At 45.3% G+C, this 23593-nt stretch overlaps 1 protein-coding gene across 2 annotated transcripts in view; it reads left to right on the top strand.

The window, feature by feature from the left end:
• Positions 1 to 23593, top strand: part of LOC131671708 (disks large 1 tumor suppressor protein-like) — a 1979893-nt gene that overhangs the window by 1879909 nt on the left and 76391 nt on the right. For both annotated transcript variants that reach the window (XM_058948341.1, XM_058948331.1), the window contains exon 18: positions 3294 to 3385. In XM_058948341.1, the coding sequence (XP_058804324.1) occupies positions 3294 to 3385 (92 nt within the window). The remainder of the gene's footprint in view (positions 1 to 3293; positions 3386 to 23593) is intronic.

Raw genomic sequence — 23593 nt, 5'->3', positions numbered from 1 at the left:
CTACTCCGTTCATTTCTGTCGTTGAAAGGTGGATTAATGATAGATAGACCGGCGCGCTTGTTTTCAATCCGAAAGGCGACCTTGAAAACTGGATAAGGCCTTGGTCGCATTGAAATACTGTCCTCTTTTTTAACTAGGCATTGATGATATCCTGAATAAAGGTTAAAAACCGAGTATATTATGGATCCTGCTAACACATCTAACTTATCGTCTACATTTGGCACTGGACAATTGTAATCTGGAATCAGTGTGGAAGTTTATTACTGGTCTTGTGTTGATTACGCCTTCAGCATTCCTTCTCTTGTCTAGGCAAAATATTGGAGACGAGTAAGGACTAAAAGACCTTTCAATTATACGTTGGTCGAGCATATTTAAAAGTTGAGCATCAATTTCTTTTCTTAACTTGGAGTATATTAGTATATCCGAATTTATCTCCAAGTAAGTGATATCTGTCGTTGAATTTATTTATTATATTAACTATATGTTTCTTTTCATTTTAATTCAAATGATCAAGTTGTGACATGCCGATTATTCTTGATGCCCTATCTTCCATATTCCGATTCATACTTATTTTGGCTATTCGTACGTGTTCGTTGATAGTAGAAGGCATTCGTGTCTTCCCCTTCAATAAAAACTTTACGGCGACCAAAAGTTCTAAAAACATTCGTTGTTTATTGGACCTTTGAAGGTGGCTGATAGTTTTATATTTTTCGGTTATTTGTGCCACTTCCTCTAATAATTCTTTAATGTATTCTTTATCTCTGATTTCGTCCAGTATTTCGAGCAGGGTGGTTGCAGAATTAATTACTGATAAAAAGTTGCGCACGGAATATAGTTTATTACTTGTGTATGAATTCGTATTGTTTAATACGTTAACACCTTTATCCACTCTTTCCAATAAGGTAGTTTCGTTAGTATTATCATAACAATTTACTCTTTTGAGATTGTTGCTACTACTTTCTCTAATTTTCGACTTATAATACTTCAATTTATTTTCTGTCATTGAGAATTTCGTGAGGTGAATTTTATCATCTACAAAATTTTTATGGAGGGTACTTTCATTATGGCTTTGCACATCCCTACTTATTGTATTGTTCTAAATAAATAATGAATTAATTTTCGCGGAACTTGGGCGTGCATTCACGCATTCTTTGTTGGCTAATGCCAAATTATAAACTGAGTACGTATTTTGTTTTTTTCTAATTTCTGATTTTTTACGATTTTCAACATTCGAATTTCTAATTTCGGATGTACAGATTTCAGGTTCACTAATTTTAACTTCGCTAGCTTTTTCCAGTCCAATTTCGGAATTACAAATCTCAGATTTTTTGTGTGGCAATTGACAGAATTCGAATTTTCGCAATTTTACTCCAATTTTATTTGAACAATTGTCTTCATAACCGCTCTGTCTAATTTTATTGACATAGTTTTTATCTGGCTCAAGATCTATCTTTGATTCTTCATTGCTTTCTTTATTAATGGGAACTCTTCTCGCAAATATGTCCAAATTGTAACTAATTTTTACTTGATTTATGGCTACTCCAGCGTAAGTTTTGCAGTTTGTTATTGATTTTGAATAACTATTATCATCTTGCGATATTATATATTGATTATCAGCAGTTGTATTGTTTGTGGATAAACAAAATACTTCATCAGTGATTTTTAAAATATTGTTTTTATAATCTATTTCAGGATTGAATTTACGTAAACATTCACTGCCGATTAGTCTGTCTTCTTCAATAGGTAAATCATCGGGTACCATATGAAATTCGAATTCTAAATCTTTTATTGTAATATTTATTTTTCCTAATGTTACTATACTGTTATGTTTAATACCTCGCAACTCTAAAATATTCAATTTATTCAAATATGCTTCGTTTGATTTCATAGACCATTTCAGTAGAGATGGTTCAGCACCAGTATCTAGCATGATATTGTTACGTCTCGTGCATCAACTACGAATAGCTAATGAATGATACGTTCCAATATGTTGACTAGTGGTTAGATATGTCTCACTTATAATAAATGTATGTGGAAATGTAAATATGTATGTATGATAATTGCACTACTTTGATAATCGTAGTTTTTAATTGTTGATAGAAATGCAGCAGGCTCTAACTGCTTGTTGAATTGTATGGGATAGGTCGTTGAATAATACTTGCACGATATTACTTTGTAACAGTCGCGAGTTTATTAAGTAAAGTAATCACCAATTGTCGGACCGGTGTGTACGGAGTTGAGTCTCACAGGTACTTATTGACTGACTGACGGACTACTGATCAACTGCCCCCCGAGTAATTTTGTTCATTCCTTTTTATATCTTTTACAGCTCTTTTCAGCTCAGTATTGCGATATGGTGTGACATTTCGTTTTTGCTGAATATAAATTCTTGCGTTCGGTGACATTATTTCGGAGTGTCATTGACCTCGCGTTTCGTCAGCTTTTTGCTGACGTGCGAGTAGTTTAGCAGCTTTGAATTTCATGAATGTGCATTTGTTACAAAAAGGATGCATCGTAAGACGTAACAATATAAAGACTAATATTTTGATTTTTATCTTCTAAAATGAAAGTTGTTGACTTACTATTCAAATTTAACAGCACCAGTCTTTTCAGTCCACGATTCGTTCGCATAAGCATAAAAACGTGCAAATAAATCGAAACAGTCTGAAAAAAGTATCATTTTTACATTAACAATAATTCTGTATGAAAATTAAATTAACAGTACTTAAAAAGAAATAGATATACATACTCAAACAACAATTATATTGCTGGTTAATTAGGAATCTTAACTTCAAATAATTGCAGACACAACCTTTCTTATAGAAAGTATGAAAAAACACCAAATGTTCCTCGTACTGATTGTCAATTATTTTTAGCCGAGTTTGAATGGTTTGCCTATATACTTTTGTAACTTACAAAAATAATTGCAGCTACCTGTAACGCCATATAAAATCACTTTCCATTGTTTACTTATACACACATACATACGAGTATGCTAGCAACTTAAAAAATCTGTAGTCGTTATAATATAATCTATGCATTCTTAAAAAGAAGCTAATGAAGAAAAAAAAGGGACAAAACAGAGGAAACAAAATGTAATTTCTATTAGAAAGACCCTTTGCACCCACATAAATGATTATCGCTACCTTATCATATTGATATAGCAACGAAATATGACAGCAATAAAAAAAAATTTTTTATATATACAAAATTTTGAAACATATTTATCTTACGATTTTATGTTGAAAAAGAAATATATATCCACACTGTCTATCAAAATTTTCTACTTTCAGGAAAATATTAAAACGCATAACCGATGATCAAGCTAACAAATTATATCAGCGATCATTGAAAATCGAGCAAGACTTCACTGAACATTTTACAGGTAAATATTTTATTCTTATTTTTATATGCATACAACGTAATTGAGTAATAAAATATTAATATTAAAGTAATATAGTATTAATAATTATTTTAACACAAATTATCAAATTAATGATATAAATCATTAAAATTAAAAGACTTTCAGTTGAAGATTTATCTCTTTCTCTGAAAATGAACTTCGTATGAAAACTATTCATTATAAAAACTACAAATCGGTTTTAGATATAAAAAATCTTTATTGCAACTTTATTTAAAGGATAAAAATAGCATCTTATAAGAAAATATTTAAAACAAAAGATTTATTCTTTTCGATGTAGAATCTAAATCAGCGATAAAAAAACTTTCAATCAAACTAATCCATTTCCACATCCATTCCACAGGCCGTCACGCGCGTACTGTTTTCCGGATCCTTCATGAGTTTCCCGGGCCATCGCCGATAATCAGCAGTTTTTCGGATACGCGTTCAGTGCGAGGTGAAATTTTGGTGTGCCGTTGCAACGTCGGCTGGGTCGCGCCCAACCGAGATTAAGTTTGGTGTCCGCACCGGTGCGTGTGTGTTTCCGGTGAGGTGTCGCGAGGGCGCGAGCGCGCGGGATCGGCCATTGTCGAAGAATACCAGAGGAATATTTGGAAAAGGAAGGTGAAGAAGAGAAAACAGGAAGCAACCAACACCAACACCAACAACAACAGCAGCTGCAACAACAACAGCGAATACAACAAGAGCAACAACACTAACAATAGCCGGAACAGGAGCATTTACACACGCACACACATACGGGGATGAGTCGACCAGGAGAGCGGAGATCAGTGAGCGAAGTTGATGCCGAATACTCTCTTCTTCTCTCTCTCTTTCTCTGTGTATCAGTTGGCGCCAGCGAATAAGCTCGTAGCCAGGCAGATCTGCCAGCGACGCAGCCGGCCGTGAGTGTTATTGTCACGTCGGCTTCAGTTTTTTTTGTTCTACAAATATATTTGAGTTAGTTGAGAAATCGGTAGGCAGATCTACCACCGATTCGTCTCGCGTGCGCGGAGAACTTATTGTCGTTGCGTAGTAGTAAGCGACGCGGGGATCGCCGCATATATAAATTTCAACCTTTAAGTTTACTCATCTTAATATAACGTCGTTGTCACACTCATTGTCACCCAAGTCACTCGTGATCTCGAATCGTACCTTGTACGTTTGATGCATTTGCTCGGCGTGTCATTTAGTCATAAGAACGTTCGAGCTTCCCGAATTCCCCTTTTTCAATAATTTGTGCGGTCAATCGCGAGTAACCTTAGTGGGTCATCGATTTTCTCCATAGCATTCCATGTGGGGATTTCGTGACGCGTACATGGTTTTTAGGTCAGGAGTGACTGTTGCTCGGGCGCGCCCTTGGATCGCGAGTTTACGATTACGAACTTTCGCGTTTCAGGTTTGCGTACGTAGTGGCTGGTAGATGTTCGTGGTTTCTCCCCTAGAGTGATTTTCGTTGTTAAGATCCAGTGATCGACCTGAGCGCGAACAGCTTGCCTAAGCACATGCAGTCTAGGGTGCAAAGACCAATCAACGTGCACAGGATAGATGCGCAGTAGTCGTACCGGCTGCGTAATGACCTTTTGGTATGCGCAGTGTCCGAACCAGTTGCGTAGGGGCTCGATCGGCTGCGCAGTAGCTAGGGCGGCTGCGCCGTGACTGGATCGACTGTGCAGTGGGTAGAGCGGTTACGCGAGAACTGAATCAGCTGCGCAGTAGCTAGATTGTCTATGCAGTGAGTGGATTGGCTGTGCAGTAACTAGTTTTCGGTGCGCAGTAGCTGTACAAGTGCCCTTCGACAATGCCGAGGTACAGCGCGTACATATTGATGAATTTAGAGGTTTTATGTGTTGAGCAACCTTAGGGTAACTGTAGCAATTCCGAGCGGAGTTAATCTTAATTTAGGTAGAGGCGAGGTTAAATGGTGCATCGCGAGTGGGGTGCTGCTGTACCCAACAAGGGTCGACATCGCTGGAGATGGGAAGGCCCTCCCCTGTCAGGGTTCGGTCTTTGACGATTTTGATGTTGTTTGGGGTCATTGGTTGCCGGTCGTAGGTGTACGTGTTTTTCCACAGGTGCAGAAGCTAGGCAGTAAGGAGAGGATACCGGACCGGTATCAGAGGTATAATTACAAGACAGACCTACCGTGTAAGCGTGCGTAGTCCGTTTAGGAGGGTTTGACGGGTGCACAGAAGGGATGGGCTGGGTTGTGGCAGCACTACCAGCAGGGCCCATCAGTACCCTAATCTTCCTCCCCTGTTTGCCGTTTCCGTTCTTTAGGTTTCTGGTTTGGGTGACGCATCGCGTCCTTGCATCGGGAAGCCGGGAAAGATCCACCTCAGGTAAGCAGGAGCTCTACATTCATCCCCTAAAGAGGCAGCCGGAGTTCCAACAGCTGCGGTCACGCATCCTGCGGATACCCCTACAACAATTAACGGAGGTGATGCTGCTGGAGGGCCTGAGTATAGAAGGAGAGTTGGTCGCGCTTCAAGATAATTTTTTCCATGCGTTCGTTAAGGTTTCACAGCCAGAGATGGATGCTCCCCTTTTCCCCGAAGACTTTTTGTCTGGTCAGCTGCCGGAGCCTGTTTAGGGTAGTAACCGTAATTCAGGGGTAGACCAGAACCTTCCTGCGCTGTTGAAGCAGGCTCTCCTTCGGTGAGCGGCTTCGAACCTCTCGAGGGGAGGCGATATGTCCCTTCTCCATCCTGCTGGGCAAAAGAAGGTCCAGCACTTTCCTCTGTTGTCAGGTCTAGCGGACGTGACCAACATCGTTCATCGCACCCTGATTAGTGGGGGTAGCGTGAGTAATTTGTCAGAGTCAGAGAAAGGGAGACATGAGGTCTCCATGTCGGCTTTGACTGCGCCGCGGGATGATGCGGCGAATGCGGGCGGAGAAGATAGATTGGAGGCAGCGGCTCTGCCGAACCCTACGCCACCGAATCCTGCACTGCCTCTTGGTATCGCTAGCACGTGCTGTAATCACGCCACAGCAGCCTAAGACTCAACCCCGGCACCCCAGGCGTTCACGCGCATTTGGGTTGACGGCCCGGCTCGAGCAGCTGATAACCCCTCGGGTACGACCGGAGGGGAGCGTCCGATCAGGCCAACAACAATGCATGTCTTGCCGGTGTCGTCAAGGATACCAAGATCAAGCAGGAGACGGCGATAGACACGTGTGAGCTCCTCGGACTCGAGTAATACGAGTGAGTGGAGCTCCACAAGTGAGGTCAAGCTCCGCCAGCTCTCCTCGGGATGGCTCTCGGGGTTGCCTAAACGGGAGACGAGCGGATGTTGTGACGGCATTCCGCACGTGAAATTGAAAATTCAACGGCGCATCCGGTTAGGTAGCGGAGCGTCTGGAGAAGCTCGAGCGTTGCGTCCAGAAGCATAGGCTTTCGGATCGTGAGGTGTTGTCAGCTTTGAATGTGATTTTTCTGGACAGCGCAGAGGTAAGCTCTATCGAGGAAGGAGCTGTATGACGCATTGGCTCGTCGGACGCAGGTGCAGGATGAGTCCATAGGGACCTGACTACGTTCGAGAACATCGTCAGGAGAATGAGGCCTCCCCCGTCAGAGAGGAAGCAGGTCCGTTTGGCGAAGACGAGCTTAAACCCAGAGTACAGCCAATTTATTTGGGAAAAAATGGTGTTTATTTTGCGTGATCTAGAGTACTACGGTGAGAAGCTGAAGAAACACCATGAGTACGAGAGCAGGTGGCACCCTCCTTCTGTTAAGAACAACATGCTGGTCGAAGACGCTGCCTATCGAGGGAAGGGCAAGAAAGGCCACGTGGTAGCCAGTGCGGCTGTCCAAGTGGAGGCGCCCACGGTGAAGAATTCTAAGGCTAAAAAGAAGAAGAAGAGGAAAGCCTCCGGTACTATCGTCTCCTGACGGTCATTTGGTAACGACTCGGAGGGGGGGGGGGTTGGTAACGGTGTGTGGCGAACAGTTCCATACAGTCAGCACCGTGGCAATACCCGAATTCTAGGACCCAAAAAGACAGCGCAGGTGATAACCTACGGGTAGCCCGATCATTGCAGGTGCCAGTATAGACTGGGCGTGACCGGGCGTATTTTCAATGGAAGTATTACGGCTGCAACTGAGAGGGCCATAGGATCTCGAAGTGCTCTAGCTCTAACTGAGACCGGACCGGCCAGGCGCAGGAAAGCCCGCTTTGTTTATGGCGTCATCAACCGAAACATTATGCCCTGGGTTGTACTCTGGGTAGATCGAACGAGTCGTGCCAGAACTGCTAGGCGGCGAACTGTTTATTCCGTACTTGTGTATATTGTGAGCTGATCCGTAGGTTAGCGGAAAACCGATCCACAGGAAGTGGAAGCTCAACGCTTTCTGCGGTGGCTCGTAGTGGGCTGCAGATTTCGGACACAACGAACTCGACTTAAGGTTGTGAGCCCAGGAAATGAAAAGGACGGGAGAAGCTCACAAGTCGTCTTGAGAGCCGTTAGCAGGTGGCCGATGGTGAGGAGTGCTAAAAAGTAAATGGAGGATGGGAGAACGGTAGGCTCCCGTCATATGAAGCAGTACTCGCGAGTGATTCATCACAGCGGGTTACCCTATCATGCAAGGCACCAGGCCACAGAAAATAGAAGAAAGGGATTTGCGCGCGCATCCTCGCGTCGATTTTTCGGGCAGTTAGTTCGTGCAACGTCTTTGCACAGGCCGTCACGCGCGTGCTGTTTTCCGGATCTTTCGTGAGTTTTCCGCGCTCTCGTCGATAATCAGCAGTTTTTCGGATATGCGCTCGGTGCGAGGTGAAATTTTAATGTGCCGTTGCAACGTCGGTTGTCGTTACATCGCCCGGATCAAAAGATGAAAAAATTTCGCAACACTTTATGATAAAGAACGATACGTTATTCATTATGGAGCATCAAAACATGCTCTTAGATATTAATTTAAACTGAAAAAGATACAGAGAGTTCTAAAACGTTAACACGTCAAAACGTTAAAACTTTGGCTCAAACGTTACATGAATTTAAATACAAAAAAAAGTAAATAAGTTAATAATAAGTTTGAAAAATTATTTTAAAAGCTTATGATTAATGCTGTATATAAATAAACGATGGAGGACGAAAGAAAATGAAAAGATGTGAAACTAGTTAATCAATGGACGAGTCGATATGATGCAGAAGAATGTATTGCTCAGTCTAATTTTTATAGTAGTTTCATCTTTCATGAAAGTTTAGTAGCAGTACGATTATTATGGCCAGTTATTAGTATCAGAAAACCTATTTACATTGAACTTTATGTACCAGATATTTCAAAAACATTCATATATGACTTTTGCTATGGATATATGAAGCAACGAATTATTGTATGCTTATGTGTGAAATAGAAGCTATCGATATATACAAGATCACAAAAGGAGATATTGATAAATTTGACACATCAGACATGCAATTGATAAATGTTTTTGTATACCGCTCGCTAACAAAAAAATCTTGAAGTCATGATGTATGAGTACAATGCCAACATTGTGAAGGTATTCGTTGGGTTACGTGGTAAACTGTACAGTATTGAAATAGAAAATAGGAAGCCTATGAAATAAAAAACCAAAGAAGTGAAAACGTAGTAAAAAATACTATCTCGCATTCAGATTATTTAAAAATGCTTAAACGGAGCAAAAGTTATGAAGCGTACTCACAAAAACATTCCTAACCCTCCACCTTCGATTTTCCTGCAATGTAGATATGTTATAGCTTATTGAAAAATTAAATATACGTATTTTTTTATTGGTGGAAAAATACGTATATTTTATTTTTCAATAAGCTATAACATATCCAAATTGTAGCAAAATTGTAAGAAGACGGTTGGGAACGTTCCCTAATCAGTGTAATATTCAGACGAAATAGCACCATGTACTAACAAAGAAAGAGGAAAAGAGAGTCTTAAGCAGTTACGATGATAAACCATATATATTCGTTAACAATCCAGCCACACTTTTATAGGAACATTATATAACTCTCAAAATTGTATCTGAAAGAAAGAGTTGTAAAACTAAAATTATTTAATATGGCAACACCAGCAAGAAAATTCTACTCCTTCTACAGGCAATAAATTTCACTTAAGACAAACAAGTAGTGTGCAAGATGAGTCATCGAGGAGGATGTTAAGGCTTATAGGTAGAAGGAAAGAAGAAAAAAAGGACACCAACGGCTGCTGGGTCGGAGGAATAAAGAATGGTTTTATATGAAGAATCTGTAAAGAGAGGAAACTGAAAGAGAGACTGAAAGAGAAGAAAGCAAAAATGGTGACTCGAGCTCTAAAAGTAGAGATGCCGCTAATAAAACCGAGAGCTCGCTATTATCGAACAAAGTTTTTCAGTACTCGGTTAACCAAAACTTTTAACCTCATTTTCTCCTCCTCCAATGATCTCTAGTAGATCTACTAGTGATCTATTATTAAAGTAAGTCACTTGAATAATTTTGATTTATTTTCTAACAATAAAACGATCAACTAATTTTTTTATTTTTACTTTTCGTTAAATAATGGATTTTTCTTCAATAAATAAGGTCGCAAAGTCAGCTGTCCTTCCCGAGAAGATAATGTCCTAACTAGCTAAGAACGCTATTTATCAGATTACAAAAGCTATATGACTAACAATTAGACATGGATTCAGAGTTGTTATTATTATCGATGACGAATTCGAGATGTTATTTCCCAAACGAGTTAATATTATTCTCGAAAAGGATGAAAAAATGCTCAAAAACATATAGCAAAGTAGCAAGACAGAAGAATTGTTTCTTCTTCATCGCGAAGACTCAAACGTCGAATTTACAAATGATTGTAACATTGAGAAATAATATACAATTTTAATAAATCCGAATTCTACTACTGTAAATAATGACTTATAATTAAAGTAGGTAAAATAGAGGCCACAGATTAGAGGGACCTCAGATCAGTGCAGACCTCAGATCAGTAATCTGAAGTGCATAAGCTATCAGATCAGTACTCTTAGATCACGCGCGAGAGCACCCACCCGTACCTCCCCCCCACACACGCAATCAGAAAGGCGTTTTAAATATTAACATTTATGTGTAATTAAATTTAATTTATTTTGAAAATATATCATGTTTATGTGTATATATAATATAATGCAGATTCAGCTGAGCAAAATAATGAAGACCACTACAGGGAATTGAACTTGCGTCTTATGGATCGACAGACCATAGCTCTACCAACTGAGCCTCGGCTGCTTTTACATCTTGATAGTTCTTATTGTCTATATTAGCTATACAGCCAAATAACTAGAACGGCGTCCCCGCTCCCCGGTGACCCAAAGTACGTTTTAAGATAACGAATCATCAAATATATAGGTTTGAATATATATATATATATAAAATATTAATTAAGTATATATATATATAGACGCGTGTTCTTCGCCTCGCGTTGTGTATTATCTATAAACAATATGGTACTCGCTTATTTTTTAAATAAAGTTATTGACAATCGGTCCTTTATATATTATTTTCTATTTATTGTTCCACTCTCCTTTCTATTTCTTTTTAAACGGATGGTAAGGTCCGTCAAGTGTACAGGTATATAATAATAATAGTATAATAATAATAATATAATACTAATATATAGTATCTAATTAATACTGTGGATTAATATATATTTCCTTGGTCGTAGCGGCGTGAACAAGTTGCCTGTATGGTTGCTGTGTTTCTTTGCCTTTTATTAACACTCAAACTGAACTCAACTTTTAATTAAGTAAAAAAATAATACCGGATAACTCGGACAAATCAAACTAAATTTAAATTTCAATTGGCGAAATAAACTTTGAATTCGGAAATATTGCGACCTAGTTGCTCTAGCGCTCAGTCCTGACTGACTAATCTCTCTTCGTTGTTTTCACCGGTTTATTATATATTCTTTGTCCCTCGCATTCCGTCTCTCTCTCGCACATATGCCTTAGACGTTTACACTTCTCGTATCGGCTCGTATTACCTAGCTAAGCACGCTGACTGCAGCATGCTGCGACTCATTGGAGTTCATTGATTCCTCTGCCGCTCATTCCCACCGAGTCGCGCACACAAATACTGCTAGCTATAGTGTTCTATTACTATGTCCGAACGGAATTCTCGAGAGCAAAATCTTAATCGTAAAATATAATTATAACATAATGGAACGTCACGTAACATTATAGTTTATTAATTTTAGAAGTAGTTTCTAAAAATAAATACTTAAATTAGTTAATAACATTTGAATTATAATAAATTTTGATATTTGTAACGGTTTTCTATAATCTTATAATTCAATTACTGGATTAATTATTTAAGATTTATAAATTATAAATCTATTATTATTATGTACAAAATTAACGCTTTCGTTCTATTTACAATTTAATGTTTAAATAAATTATTAATTATTTATTTATTAATGACAATTATAATTAAACTGTTATTAATGAAACCAATTCTTACTCATGTTTTTGAGATATTCATTATGAATATGGAGTATTCGCATTTGTATAATAATTAATATTTATAATATAATAAACAATTTAACTTTGCATATTAAAATTCAATTATATTTAGTAATCAAACAATTAGAATTATTATAATCTAAATCTATGTACTAAAATCAATATAAAAAATGCTTGGTTTCATCAAAATTACTTTTAATTAAGATATTTTATTAAAATAACTAAACTATTATATCTATATCTATAAGTTTGTGACGTCACGAACCTTATATGGTCATGAAATTAGACTCTTGCACTAAGAGAATCAAATAATAGGTAAGGTGTCGCCGTATAATATACTAATTGATGTAAACAGATTGATGAGTTTAACGGGTTGCAGTGATTCGGTGGAATAATAGACTAGCTCATAGATAGGACCGTTACATTCCTCTCCAATCTGAAATACATTTTAGATATTAAAATTTATTTATGTTGCAACGATCGCCGAGAATCGTTTTGACTCGCGTAGGTTACTGAGCGGCTGAGCTTAACAGCCGCGATCGGTTTGAGAGAGAGAGGGCGCGTAGGGGCAATGACCGGGAGGGGAGGGTTTGCTAGCCAGTATGACTGTGACATTCAGTCCGGCTGCATCGTAGCGATCTAGAGAGAACAGAGTGTTTTCCCCTTTTTCGAGCGAGATCCAGAGAGTGCATCGAGTGCGAGTGTGGAGCGCGAGTGCGAGCACTGAGTAGCGTGCTTATCCTCTGCGACTCCTGCAGCCACACAACGACTACAGCAGAGCAACAGACGCAGAGGCAGCTCATCAACAACGAATTAGACGGGTACGGTTGGCCACCGTATCCCCATCAATCTCGCGGTAGGTGTTTACCTCTATTTATTGTCATCAGCGTGCGATCCCGCACAGCGAGTGCGGTGAATCATAAAAAGCGTGCGAGCGGTTAGTTCGCGGCGATCGCGATTTTCTCTCTCTCTCCCCGTGCGTATTGTCATCCGAATTCGCGTGCGTGAGTCTCTCGGCAACATCCTCCCTTGTATTCAATTCAAGTCAATAAAGTGGTCAGTGGTTTATACTTAACGATCGTATTGTTTTGTCTTTCCTTTGTCCGGGAACCGTGTTATTGTTTACGTTCAATTCGAACGCGCCGGTAATATAGCACGGATAGCGTAGGCAACGTGAGAAGCGGCTCGCCAACCGAGTTACCAGCAGCGGCCGACGGAGCGCTGCTAAGCGAGCGCGCCAGCGCCCCAAGCGGAGAGTTCGCGAACCCAACTTCGATCGGTGAGAGAACTCTGCGCAGGCGCACTCCCGGACAAGGTGAGTTAATGTGCTTTTAGCACATAGATAACAAGGCGTCGTTTAGCCAATCGAATAGGTATATTCAAGAGGAATTACAAGTTAAACGGCAGCCTGTTACAATGTGTAATCAAATTCAATTTATTTATATAATATAATTTATATATGTATATATATAACATAATGTAGATTTAGCTGGGCGAAGAAAATTAAGAGGCACTACGGCGAATCGAACTCGCGTCCTATGGATCGACAGACCGTAGCTCTACCAACTAAGCCACGGCTGCTTTTACCTCTTGATAGTTCTAACTATCTATATTAGCTACACAGCCGATGTGACTAGAACGGCATTCCCTTGCCCCGGTTACCTGAACTGTATTTGAAAATCACGCCTTATTTTTATATGCTTAAATATATATATATAAATATATATATATATTTTTTTTTTTTGTTTAATTTTCGCTCTATCATTTATTCATGTAGTTAAGCTTTATAAAATAAATTTTATAAGTACTATTAAACGCGCTTATTTTACCACACTCTTGGCAATAAAATAATGTAAAAGGGAGCCTATCTAATATGCACCCGACCACTCGCTTGGCAATCGAGTGTAACTATCTAACAAAAAAGAAAAACTGTACGCGAAACTAGGAAAGGAAAGAAATGAACTGAAAATTAGAGAAAAATGAATGGAAAGAAGTTAGAGTGTAAATTTTTTATTTAATTTTTTTACTTACTTTTTATACTAGTTTTCCCACACACACGGAGATCCTTTTTGAACGGGCTGAACAAACTGAACGAACAAAAAATTACTTAATTGGTTGGAAAATTTAGGGAGTGTCTCAAGCGTAAGCGAAATTCGAACCCTAATTGGCCGGGGGCGGAGTGTGCGGGAGTGGCCTCAATCAAGTGTTTTGGGCCTTCTTCACACAGATGGCCTTCTAAGAACTATTTTAATCTTTAATTATATAAATTAATTTTATCTAAGTGTAATTGTGTGTGTGGTACTCTAATTTTACAAAAATATTATTTGATCTATAATAAAACTAAAGTACAGAACAAAAGTTAAGGATTATATTTATCTGAAAACAAACAAGATTTTAATAGTCTTAACTATTAGTTAATTACCAAAAAGCTTTAAGAAATACTGAAAAATCAGAGTTAATTATAATGAATATAGTCATTAACATTCGTTCAAGCCGTTCTTAAATTTTCTAACACAAAGTTGTGGGTGGATATTCTGAGAGCACTAGACGGCTTTCAGATGCTCGCCTACCTTCTAAGAGTCTTGAAGAATTACTTAAAATACCGAAGACTGACGTATGAAACGACGGAAGGACGGAAGTACCGGAAAATTACAGCAGGGGGTGGCACAAGGATCCATATTGGGTCTCGACCTCTGGAACGTACTGTACGACGAACTAATAAAGCTCGACATGCCCCCGGACACGCGTCTGGTTGCTTACGCTGACGATATACCAGTCGTAATAACAGCCCGCGACACACATCTGGCTCAGCTCAAGCTGAGCCAGGTGATGAGGCGTTTGGATGGGTGGATGACGGACCACGGACTGAGCCTGGCTCTTTTTAAGACAGGCTTACTGATACTGACGAGACAGAGAATAGACACGATAATACCGATGACCATAGGTACGAAACGACTGGAGACCAAAAGTGAGGTAAAGTATCTGGGGGTGACTCTAGATACGAAACTGAACTTTTGGCCCCACATACGAGACGCGACCGCCAGAGCCAGCGAAAGGACCAAGGCCTTGAGTAGACTGATGGCAAACACGAAAGGACCGAGACCGAGTATACGAAGACTGTTGATGGGCGTAACCCACTCCATCATGCTTTACGGAGCAGAGGTATGGGCGAAACTCGTTACGGGTGAGGAGACGCGCAAAGACTATGACGAGCGTACAAAGAATGAGAGCGCTAAGAATCGCGAGCGCGTACCGAACAGTCTCGGAAAAACGCGATATTCGCGATCGCGGGCGTTATCCCGATCGACCTCTTGGCAGGCGAAAGGAAACGTATTTACGTCCGAAGTGCGACCGTAGGGAGGGCCGACGCTGCAACAGAGAAACGAACGAAAACGACAGAACAATGGCAGACAAGATGGACGACAGACGTTCAAGGACGATGGACCCACAGACTGATACCAGACGTTGGATCGTGGAAAGACAGAAAACACGGGGAGGTGGATTTCTATCTCACCCAGTTTCTGACCGGACACGGATACTTCCGAAAGTACCTGCACCGAATGGGTAAGGTAACTTCTCGAGACTGTGTGACGGGCGAATCGATTTGTTGAGTTCGATCGCCCTGTCCGCCTCTCTCTCACTTCCGCGTGCCTTCCCCTGAGCCGCTGCCACATCGGTCTTGGTTGATTAAAACCGAGTATCGACGCACGATGTGGCTTTGTTGCAGGTTTGATTCCTGATCGGCGGAGATGCCTGGCGTTGGAGGGATAGGGCAAGAGCGGAGAGCAGAGGAGGAGAGAGAGAAGTAGTGTCGCCGGCATGAGTCGCAGTCGTGTGCGTAGCCGACGGCGCTCGGCCGTTTTTGAGTACCTATAGGGAGGGGGGCGAATAAGACGTCGCGGAAGGCGCGAGATCGCAGTCAGTGCGGCTTCGACTAGCAATTAATTTGGAGAGTTGAGCCTCGCGACCGAGAAGTGTGTGCGATAAGCATATCGAGTGAAAGGAATAGGAAAGGAGGACAGGACCATCTGCATCCATCCAGAAACCCGCCTTTCGAGGACGACATCGTTGGCCCAGAAGACGCGGACTTCTGCAGCAGCGCTCCCTCCCAAGGTCAGGTACCCTTTTTGTTTCTCGGTGCGTGCCTCGATTTCTCTCTCTCCGAGCATCGTATAGGCCGGACGCGGACGAGCGGTTGCATGCGTGAACTCGCATCGCCCTCGTGGAATTCGCGGGACAAGTTGTAAGGTGATGTTCTGTCTCCTGTGCGTTAATTCGCACGGAAAGAACTTAGCCCGGACTCGGCCGACACACACGTCGAACACTGTATGTACGTTATCGTTGTAATAAAGTGTAAAATAGCTGAACTGATGAGTTTATTCTGTTTAACCTGTCTCTCTCGTAATTAGTTAAATTGCGATTATCGATATTACCGGACGACATAGCCCTCGTTAATTTTCCGCAACGAAGCCAGTGTGCCTTCCGAGCCTTTCCCCTTAAATAATTTGTGACGCAACGTTGTTCGGGTTTAAATTATTAACGTACGTGTTACATGGCATCCCTTGTGGGAAAAGTGCGGAAATCGGGATTGAGATGATCTCGAGAAAGATAGACAGGACGTGAATTTATAAAGTAGAAAAGTAATTCGCGGAGACAAAGAAATTTGAAAAGGTCGGTTGAGGCCGAGAGGAGAGGTGACCGAACGATCGGCCGAGCTGCGTTGAGTCGCGGCTCGAGCGGTGTTTGTTTACATTCCCCATCTTGGGTTCACAGAGAGCGCCGATCGAGAGAGAGATACGAGGCCGAAATTGTAGCATGGTTGTGTTGTCGTCGCTACACTCAGGCACGGGCGAGTGAGTCATCGACCTAACGTGTCGAAGGCCACTATTCATCATACCCATGGTATACGGCCAGTAAAAGGACGGATAGACGAGTCCATTTGAGAAGCGATTGTTGTCAGCGTAGTTAGTTAGATACTTGAACGGTATGGCCATTGGGTACTAATCTGTTTTGATTAGCGGATTATAAAAGGTGCGCCCTTGCCTGGGAGCCGCGACAAGAGAGAGTAGTTAGTATTTGTGTTTTTATTTTGAGATTAAGGACGCAGAGCAGTGCGTATAATTCGCACTGCCTGAAAAATTATTTTATATTATTGATCAAGTAACGGACAAACGAAAGAAAGCGAATGCGTAGAAGTCGCATCCGCCGTTGATGAGAGTAGGCCGGACGATAATTTAGGGCAAGTTAGTGTTAGTCATTAGTGTTTCTTTTTGTTTAATTTCGTTTTATAACTGGACAGTTACGCGACGCGGTCGTCGATCGTGCCCACATCGCGAGCGTGATAGTAGATCGAGCGTTCGGGCGGTGTGAGAAGCAGGGGGCTTGTCAGGATGCCGCCAAGCGGGACGGCGGGCGCGATTATGCGCGAAATATTAAAGGATAGGTCGGTGCGGGCTCTTAAGCGACGAATCAACGAAACGCCGCCCGCGGAGTTACTGAGTCTCCTTAAGAGCTATGGCCTTAGCGTGACGGGTAGCTTCGGGGAACTTCAGGACCGCATGCTGCGCTACATGATCTCGCGTGAACGGCCGGAGCTTAATCCGCCCCTGAGTCCTGGTGATTTTGAGTCGGGCGTTATGCCGGGCCCGCCGGAGGCTATTCTGCGGGAAATATCGCGTGAGGTCAACATGGACCTGCAGCCTGATAGAGGCGAGGGGAGTAACGGACGTCTGGAAGGCCAGATCGAGCCTGCGTTAATTCGCAGGCGAGAGAGCTTGGCATCCTCGGACGAGCCGCCGCCGCCGGTAGCGGCGCAGAGAAGCGGGCCAGAGCATAGGAGCGAGGACGGGCAGGATAACGCCCGAATTGCGTCACATGATGGAGCGACGGCTCTCGCCGATGCGAGGAAAGATTTGGCGTCTCACGGAGAGGTGGCGTTCCACGGTGTCAGGGGAGGGCCGAACGTTTTCGGACAGGCGTGGAACATCGTCGCAAGCCTGCCTGGCTTAGTTATGCGGAGAGAAGTGCGTGCAGCATTATCGGAAAGCGCGAATAATTTATATTGCGTAGCAGAGGCCGCGTTGGGGATGCAGGCGGGTAGGCGGGATGTGCCGCGCGCCGAAGACATGACGACGACTCGGACGCCACGTAGACGGGCGCGAGAGGAGCGACGATCTCGCTCTGCGTCGCGCCGGCGGAGGGAAAGTAGCTCGCGTGAGCCGGTTTCGGAAGACGAATTTTTCTCCGAAGTGGAAAGCGACGCCACCGAGGAGGGAGTATTGGGGTCGTTCGACCGGAGTACGAGCACCCCGGCATTGCCACGCGAGGTTGGAGAGGCCATGAAGAATTGGAAAGATTTAGTTAGGAAACTGTTGAAGGGCGGCGCGCGAGAGAATCACGCTGTGAAAACCGAGGGAACGTCGCCGCGGGCCAGGCCACGTTTTGCCGACCCAGAGGAGTCTAGGGAGAAGTACAGGCCGAGGTGCCCATCGGCAAGCGAATGGGAAGATAGTTGGAGCGAGTCCCCGAGTTCGGATGAGGACGGGCCGGATGAGGCGGGGTTGGTCAGTCGCAGACCGAAGCGCCGGCGTACTTGCAGGCGCTCAGGCCTGCGTCAGCCCCGACGTTATAAACCGGTGGACGCGGTGAAGGCCTTTCGCTGTTGGTCGCTGAAGTTTTCGGGCGACGGGGGAGCGGATGTGGACGGTTTCGCAAGTGATATTAGGAAATGCCAGGATTTTTACAGGTTGAGAAATGAGGAAGTACTCCGGGCGGTAGACATAATATTAACGGGAAAGGCGGCGCTCTGGTACCGTAATAATGAAAATACTTGGCTAACCCTCGGGGAGTTTCTCGCCGATTTAAAGGAGGAATTCGGAAGGCATTATAAGCGGTAGGATTTATACCAGGAGTTATGGTTAAGGACACAGGCAGAGGGAGAGACGCTGGGTGATTACCTGACCGTCTTCGAATGTATCGTTCGCCGTTTTGATAGGCCTCCTTCGGAGAGGAGGCAGGTGGCGATCTGCAAAGAAGGTTTGCATCCCACCTTCGCGAGGTACTTGTACGGGAAATCGTTTGCTACGTTCAAGGAACTGAAGAGGGTGGGCTGCGAATTTGAGCGTCAGCAGGCAAGGGAGAAGAGGTGGCGGCCACCTCCGATGGCCGACAGCATGCTGGTTCAGGACGCGGCGTATCGAAGCTCAGCGGGACCAGCGAGAAAGGTGGCAAGGACCGCTGTGTTAGAGGCGGAAAAGGGCGCCGAGGTGACACCGGAAGACGGATTGGGTGCGCGACGTTCTAGGAGGCGATCAAAAGGTGTAATAGCGTTAGCGTGCAATGCCGATAAATTCACTACTATTACCAATTATTTATAAAGGGGGAAGGTAAGGGAGGCGGTATATCGCTCCAAGCAAAGCAGGAAGGAGAACAGCGGGCAAAATGATTTCACACACACAACTCGTTAACAAACCGTTTATTACAAACGCACTACCTCGAGTGCCGACGAGAGTACAAATCACATATTAGCAATAACGCACAAACTTAGTCTAAACGAGATGACGGGCACGTTAGCGCCATGTCACCTCGTTAACCGGCTCAAACAACTACTTAAATTACACACTGCCGAAAACTACGCCGGCTCGGGAAAGCCTGGCGTAGCAACGCGAACCGTGAGAATCGCCGAGGAAAAGGAGAGATGTAAGAGAGAGAGGAATGGATGACCTGACCAATTTCGGCGGACGTCGCTGTCGCCGGCAATCTGGAAGATGTCCCACCGGCGGCCTGGCAGGAAAACCCTTGGCTGCTGTGCAGCCGGTGATCTGGCAGAAGAACCAGCCGGGTACCGTCCTGATGGTGGCTTCTTGCAGGAAACCTCCTGACTGCTGCTTCTCTGGCAGAGAGAATCCGTCCAGCTTATCAGTCGAGGAATGCCAACTTCTTCCCGAACAAAGGGCGCAGGCTTCGCAGCGATGGTCACCAACTAACTCATGCGGCCGATTACTCTCGCGTGCGTCGCATCACTCACTGTCGCGAGTGCATGAGAGCCGGCTTCTCACGCCTTCTCCCACCACTCGCCTCCTAATCGGCGGCACGCGGCAATGCCGGTCGCGACAAGTGCCGCGCGCCAAGCCCAACCTAGACTATAGTTTCTCTCTCTCTCTCTCTCTCGCACTCTCAATGTCCGATCGCGTCGTCGCGTCCACGGCTTCGCCTTCCACTCTCGTGCGTTGCTGAAAATAAAAAGGCAGGCATCAGGCACGTGAAAACAACGTGCGTTTGATGCCAGCCGTGCGCCTTTGCCTGGGAAGGAGAGGGAGATAAGCACACGGTGCAGGCCATGACAGGCCTACAGCGTCACAAAGGGAAGAGTAGTGACGCGTCCAAGAGCGAGGTACTCACGGCTACAGCGCAGCCCGGCGAAGGTAGGGGGCCGACCTCGGGTTCCAGAGTCGGCGGGGGAATCAGTGCGAATAATTCCGCACCCTAGGCCGTTCCAGTGGATCCAGGTGCAGTGCGGACACAGACCTCAGTTCCGCCAAGTTCGGTTCCCCAGCAGAGGGGCGCGCAGCGAGGCGGTGATGGCGCTGGCGTGAGTTCGCGCGCGTTCGGAGGTTATTGTTTCTCGTGTGGAGGCAGGGGACATAGGAGCTCGCAGTGTCCGAATCGCGTTAATCGCGAGGAAGGTAGGCCACCCCCCACTTTTTATCGGTGTAGGCAGGCCGGACACTGCTAATGCGTGTCCGGGGGCCGTGGTTAGCTACCAGGTTTGCGGGACCGCGGGGGTGGTCTTCCAGAACTGCCCCACGTTTGCGGATGGTCTGGCGCAACAGGGAAACTCGCAGGCGGGGGCCGAAACTCGCTCGTCGACCCCTGCTTGAGTCTGCTCGGGCGAGCGGGGCTGGCGCTTGAGTTGCACCGGAACAGGATGGCTCGCGCAACGAGAACCGGTAACGGGGAAATCAATGGGAGTGAGGAGGTCGAGCCCGGGGAGGCTGCGTTGTTGTTCGCGGCCGAGGCGCCGGACCAGAATAAGAATGGCGCGATTGAGGGAACGGCGCGCGGAGCTGGAGGCGCACATCCAGAAATAGCTAAGGGTAGGTCAGAGGAATTTTTGGATAGTCTGTCGCGCCGTTATGAGCGGTTGAACGTGTCGGATCTCGAGGATGTCCAGTTCAGGAAGCGGTAGGAAGCGAAGGAAGGGAAGATCGCACTGTCGGAAAAGGGAAGTTCGGAGTAGTGAGAGAGCGATGCGATCGAGCGCAGGTTGAGCACGTGGCTGAGGAGCCACCACGACGCTCCCCGCTGCTCTCGGATGCGCCAAAAGTAAGAGAGCGATCTGATCGAGCGCAGGTTGAGCCCGTGGCTGAGGAGTCACCACGACGCTCCCCGCTGCTCTCGGATGCGCTAAAGATGAGTGAGCGATCCGAGCGAGCGCGGGTTGAGCGCGTGGCCGACGAGTCGCCGCGACGCTCCCTGGGGCCCTCGGGTGCGCCTCAGGTAAGAGAGGGGTCCGATGGAGCGCGAGGGGGGCGCGGGGAAATGGAATCACCGCGAGCCTCGCCAAGGCTCTTGGACACCGGTGAGCGGTACAGTGGAGTGATGCGACAGGGATCGGTGGGCGAAGATCCGGCGAGCCGTGCGAGGGTGGCGGAGACGCCTTACGTGGTAGCGGAGGGAAGAGCCGAGCCAGGCTCGGATGATCGGTTCGCGAGCCCGCGTGAAGATGATGACGTGGCGTAGGTAGCCGTAGTAGAGAATAGATTTTTTCTATCCAACAAAATAAATGGGAACAATTATCTTGCGTTGTTGGATTCAGGTGCGCAGGTTACGGTGGTGGGCCCAGGATTGGTAAATAGATTTAGGTCACGGTTGAGGCCGCCAACGATATTTGTAAGAGGAGTGTCGGGTGAGGAACCGAACCCAATGGACGATCTGAAATTGTACCTCGAGATAGGGGGAAAGAGCGGGACGTTGATCGCGTGTGCCGTGGCGCAGTGTGCGCATGACCTAATCTTGGGCGCGGATTTTTGGAATGCGTGGATGCAGGATATCAGCATCGAAAGACGGGAATGGCGACCGAGGGGCTCGCGAGAATGGATTCCCTTCGCAAATAATGAGGACGGGACGGCGCACGTATTCGCTGAGTGTGCGGGACTCGTGAGTTACGTGAGCGCGCAACGTGAGTAGGTGTTGGCGTTGGTGCACCGCATCGTGCCGGAACACGGAATTGCTCCGGCTGTGACGAATTTGATTAAACACGTGATAGATGTGGGGGATGCGAGACCGATCAAAACGCCTATACGCCGGATGTCGCCACCGATCTTAAAGTTTACCCAGGAAGAGACGACAAGAATGTGGCGTGCAAGGATAATCCGGCCGTCAGATAGTCAGTGGAGTAGCGCGCCGATCGTGGTGAAAAAGGCAGACGAGACGTATCGATTTTGTCTGGACTTCCGTCCGGTGAATAAAGTGACAAAGATCGATGCGTACCCGATACCCAGTCTCGACTCGATTCTGGATCGATTGCGCGGCGCCGTATTTTTGTCGAAGGTTGATCTTAGGTCGGCGTTTTGGCAGATCCATTTGGACGAAAAAAGTAAACAATTTACGGCATTTGCGGTTCCCGGGTTGGGGCTGTGGGAGTTCGAAAGAATGCCCTTCAGCCTGGTAAACGCGCCCGCGACGTTCATGCGCTTCATGAACGCTCTATTCGGACCGGAGTTTGCGCATAACGTTTTCTGGTATATGGATGACTTGTTGGTGGTGAGCGCGAATTTCGAGGACCACATGCAGTGGTTAGAAAGAGTACTGCGGCGTTTAGTTGAGGTAGGGTTGGAGATCAACCTCGAAAAGTCGGACTTCTTTTGTACGCAGGTGACCTATCTTGGCTATAGGTTGGACGGTGAAGGCCTGCGCCCGGACCTGGATCGGATTAAGCCAATTATGGACTACCCGGCGCCTCGTTCGATAGAGCAGCTTCGTAGATTCCTGGGTATGGTGGGTTGGTACGCGCGATTTATCGAAAACGAGAGCGATATAAAGGTACCGCTCACGAAGTTATTGAGGAAAGATCAGGCGTGGGTTTGGGGCGAGGAGCAACAGGAGGCCTTTGAGCGACTGAAAAGAGCGCTCACTGAGGCTCCTGTGCTCGCGAGACCGGACTTTGAGCGGACATTTTATTGGCATTGCGATGGTTCGTCATACGCGGTGGGAGCGTGTTTTGTGCAGATTTTTGAGGATAGGGAACACCCGATTTGCTATGCGAGTCGTATGTTAAACGCGCATGAGAAACGATATACGGTAAGCGAGATTGAATTCTTGGCGGTTCGATTCGCAGTTAAGAAGTTTAGGCCGTATATCAAGGTATTTAACTTCATTGTAGTAACGGATCATAGCGCGTTGACGAGGCTTTTAAGCAAGCGAGATTTGACCGGCCGACTCGAGCGTTGGGTGCTGGATTTTCAACAGCTCGATTGGTAGGACTGGGGAGCATCGCCGTTCGAGGTGCCCGGAGCCGCCGAGCCCAAGAGACTGCTGTCGGAATTGTGGACGCCTGGACGTGACGGTCGCCCATTGCGTGCGATGCGCTGCCGTTTACGCAAAGTATTTGCGGACTCAGGCGGGGGCCGACGGTGCAGCGAGGGTGTCTGGAGAGCAGCAGCCCAGGGAGGCGGATGGACCTCGACCGCCGAGTGAGAAGAGTGGAGGGGCTCGTGGCGAGGAGGCCGAAGATGGGACTGCAAC

Source organism: Phymastichus coffea, unplaced genomic scaffold (genome assembly GCF_024137745.1).
Source record: "Phymastichus coffea isolate CEN01 unplaced genomic scaffold, Cenicafe_Pcof_1.1 PCOF00010, whole genome shotgun sequence".
Classification (NCBI taxonomy): domain Eukaryota; kingdom Metazoa; phylum Arthropoda; class Insecta; order Hymenoptera; family Eulophidae; genus Phymastichus; species Phymastichus coffea.
This window is presented reverse-complemented; position numbering and strand designations above follow the sequence as displayed.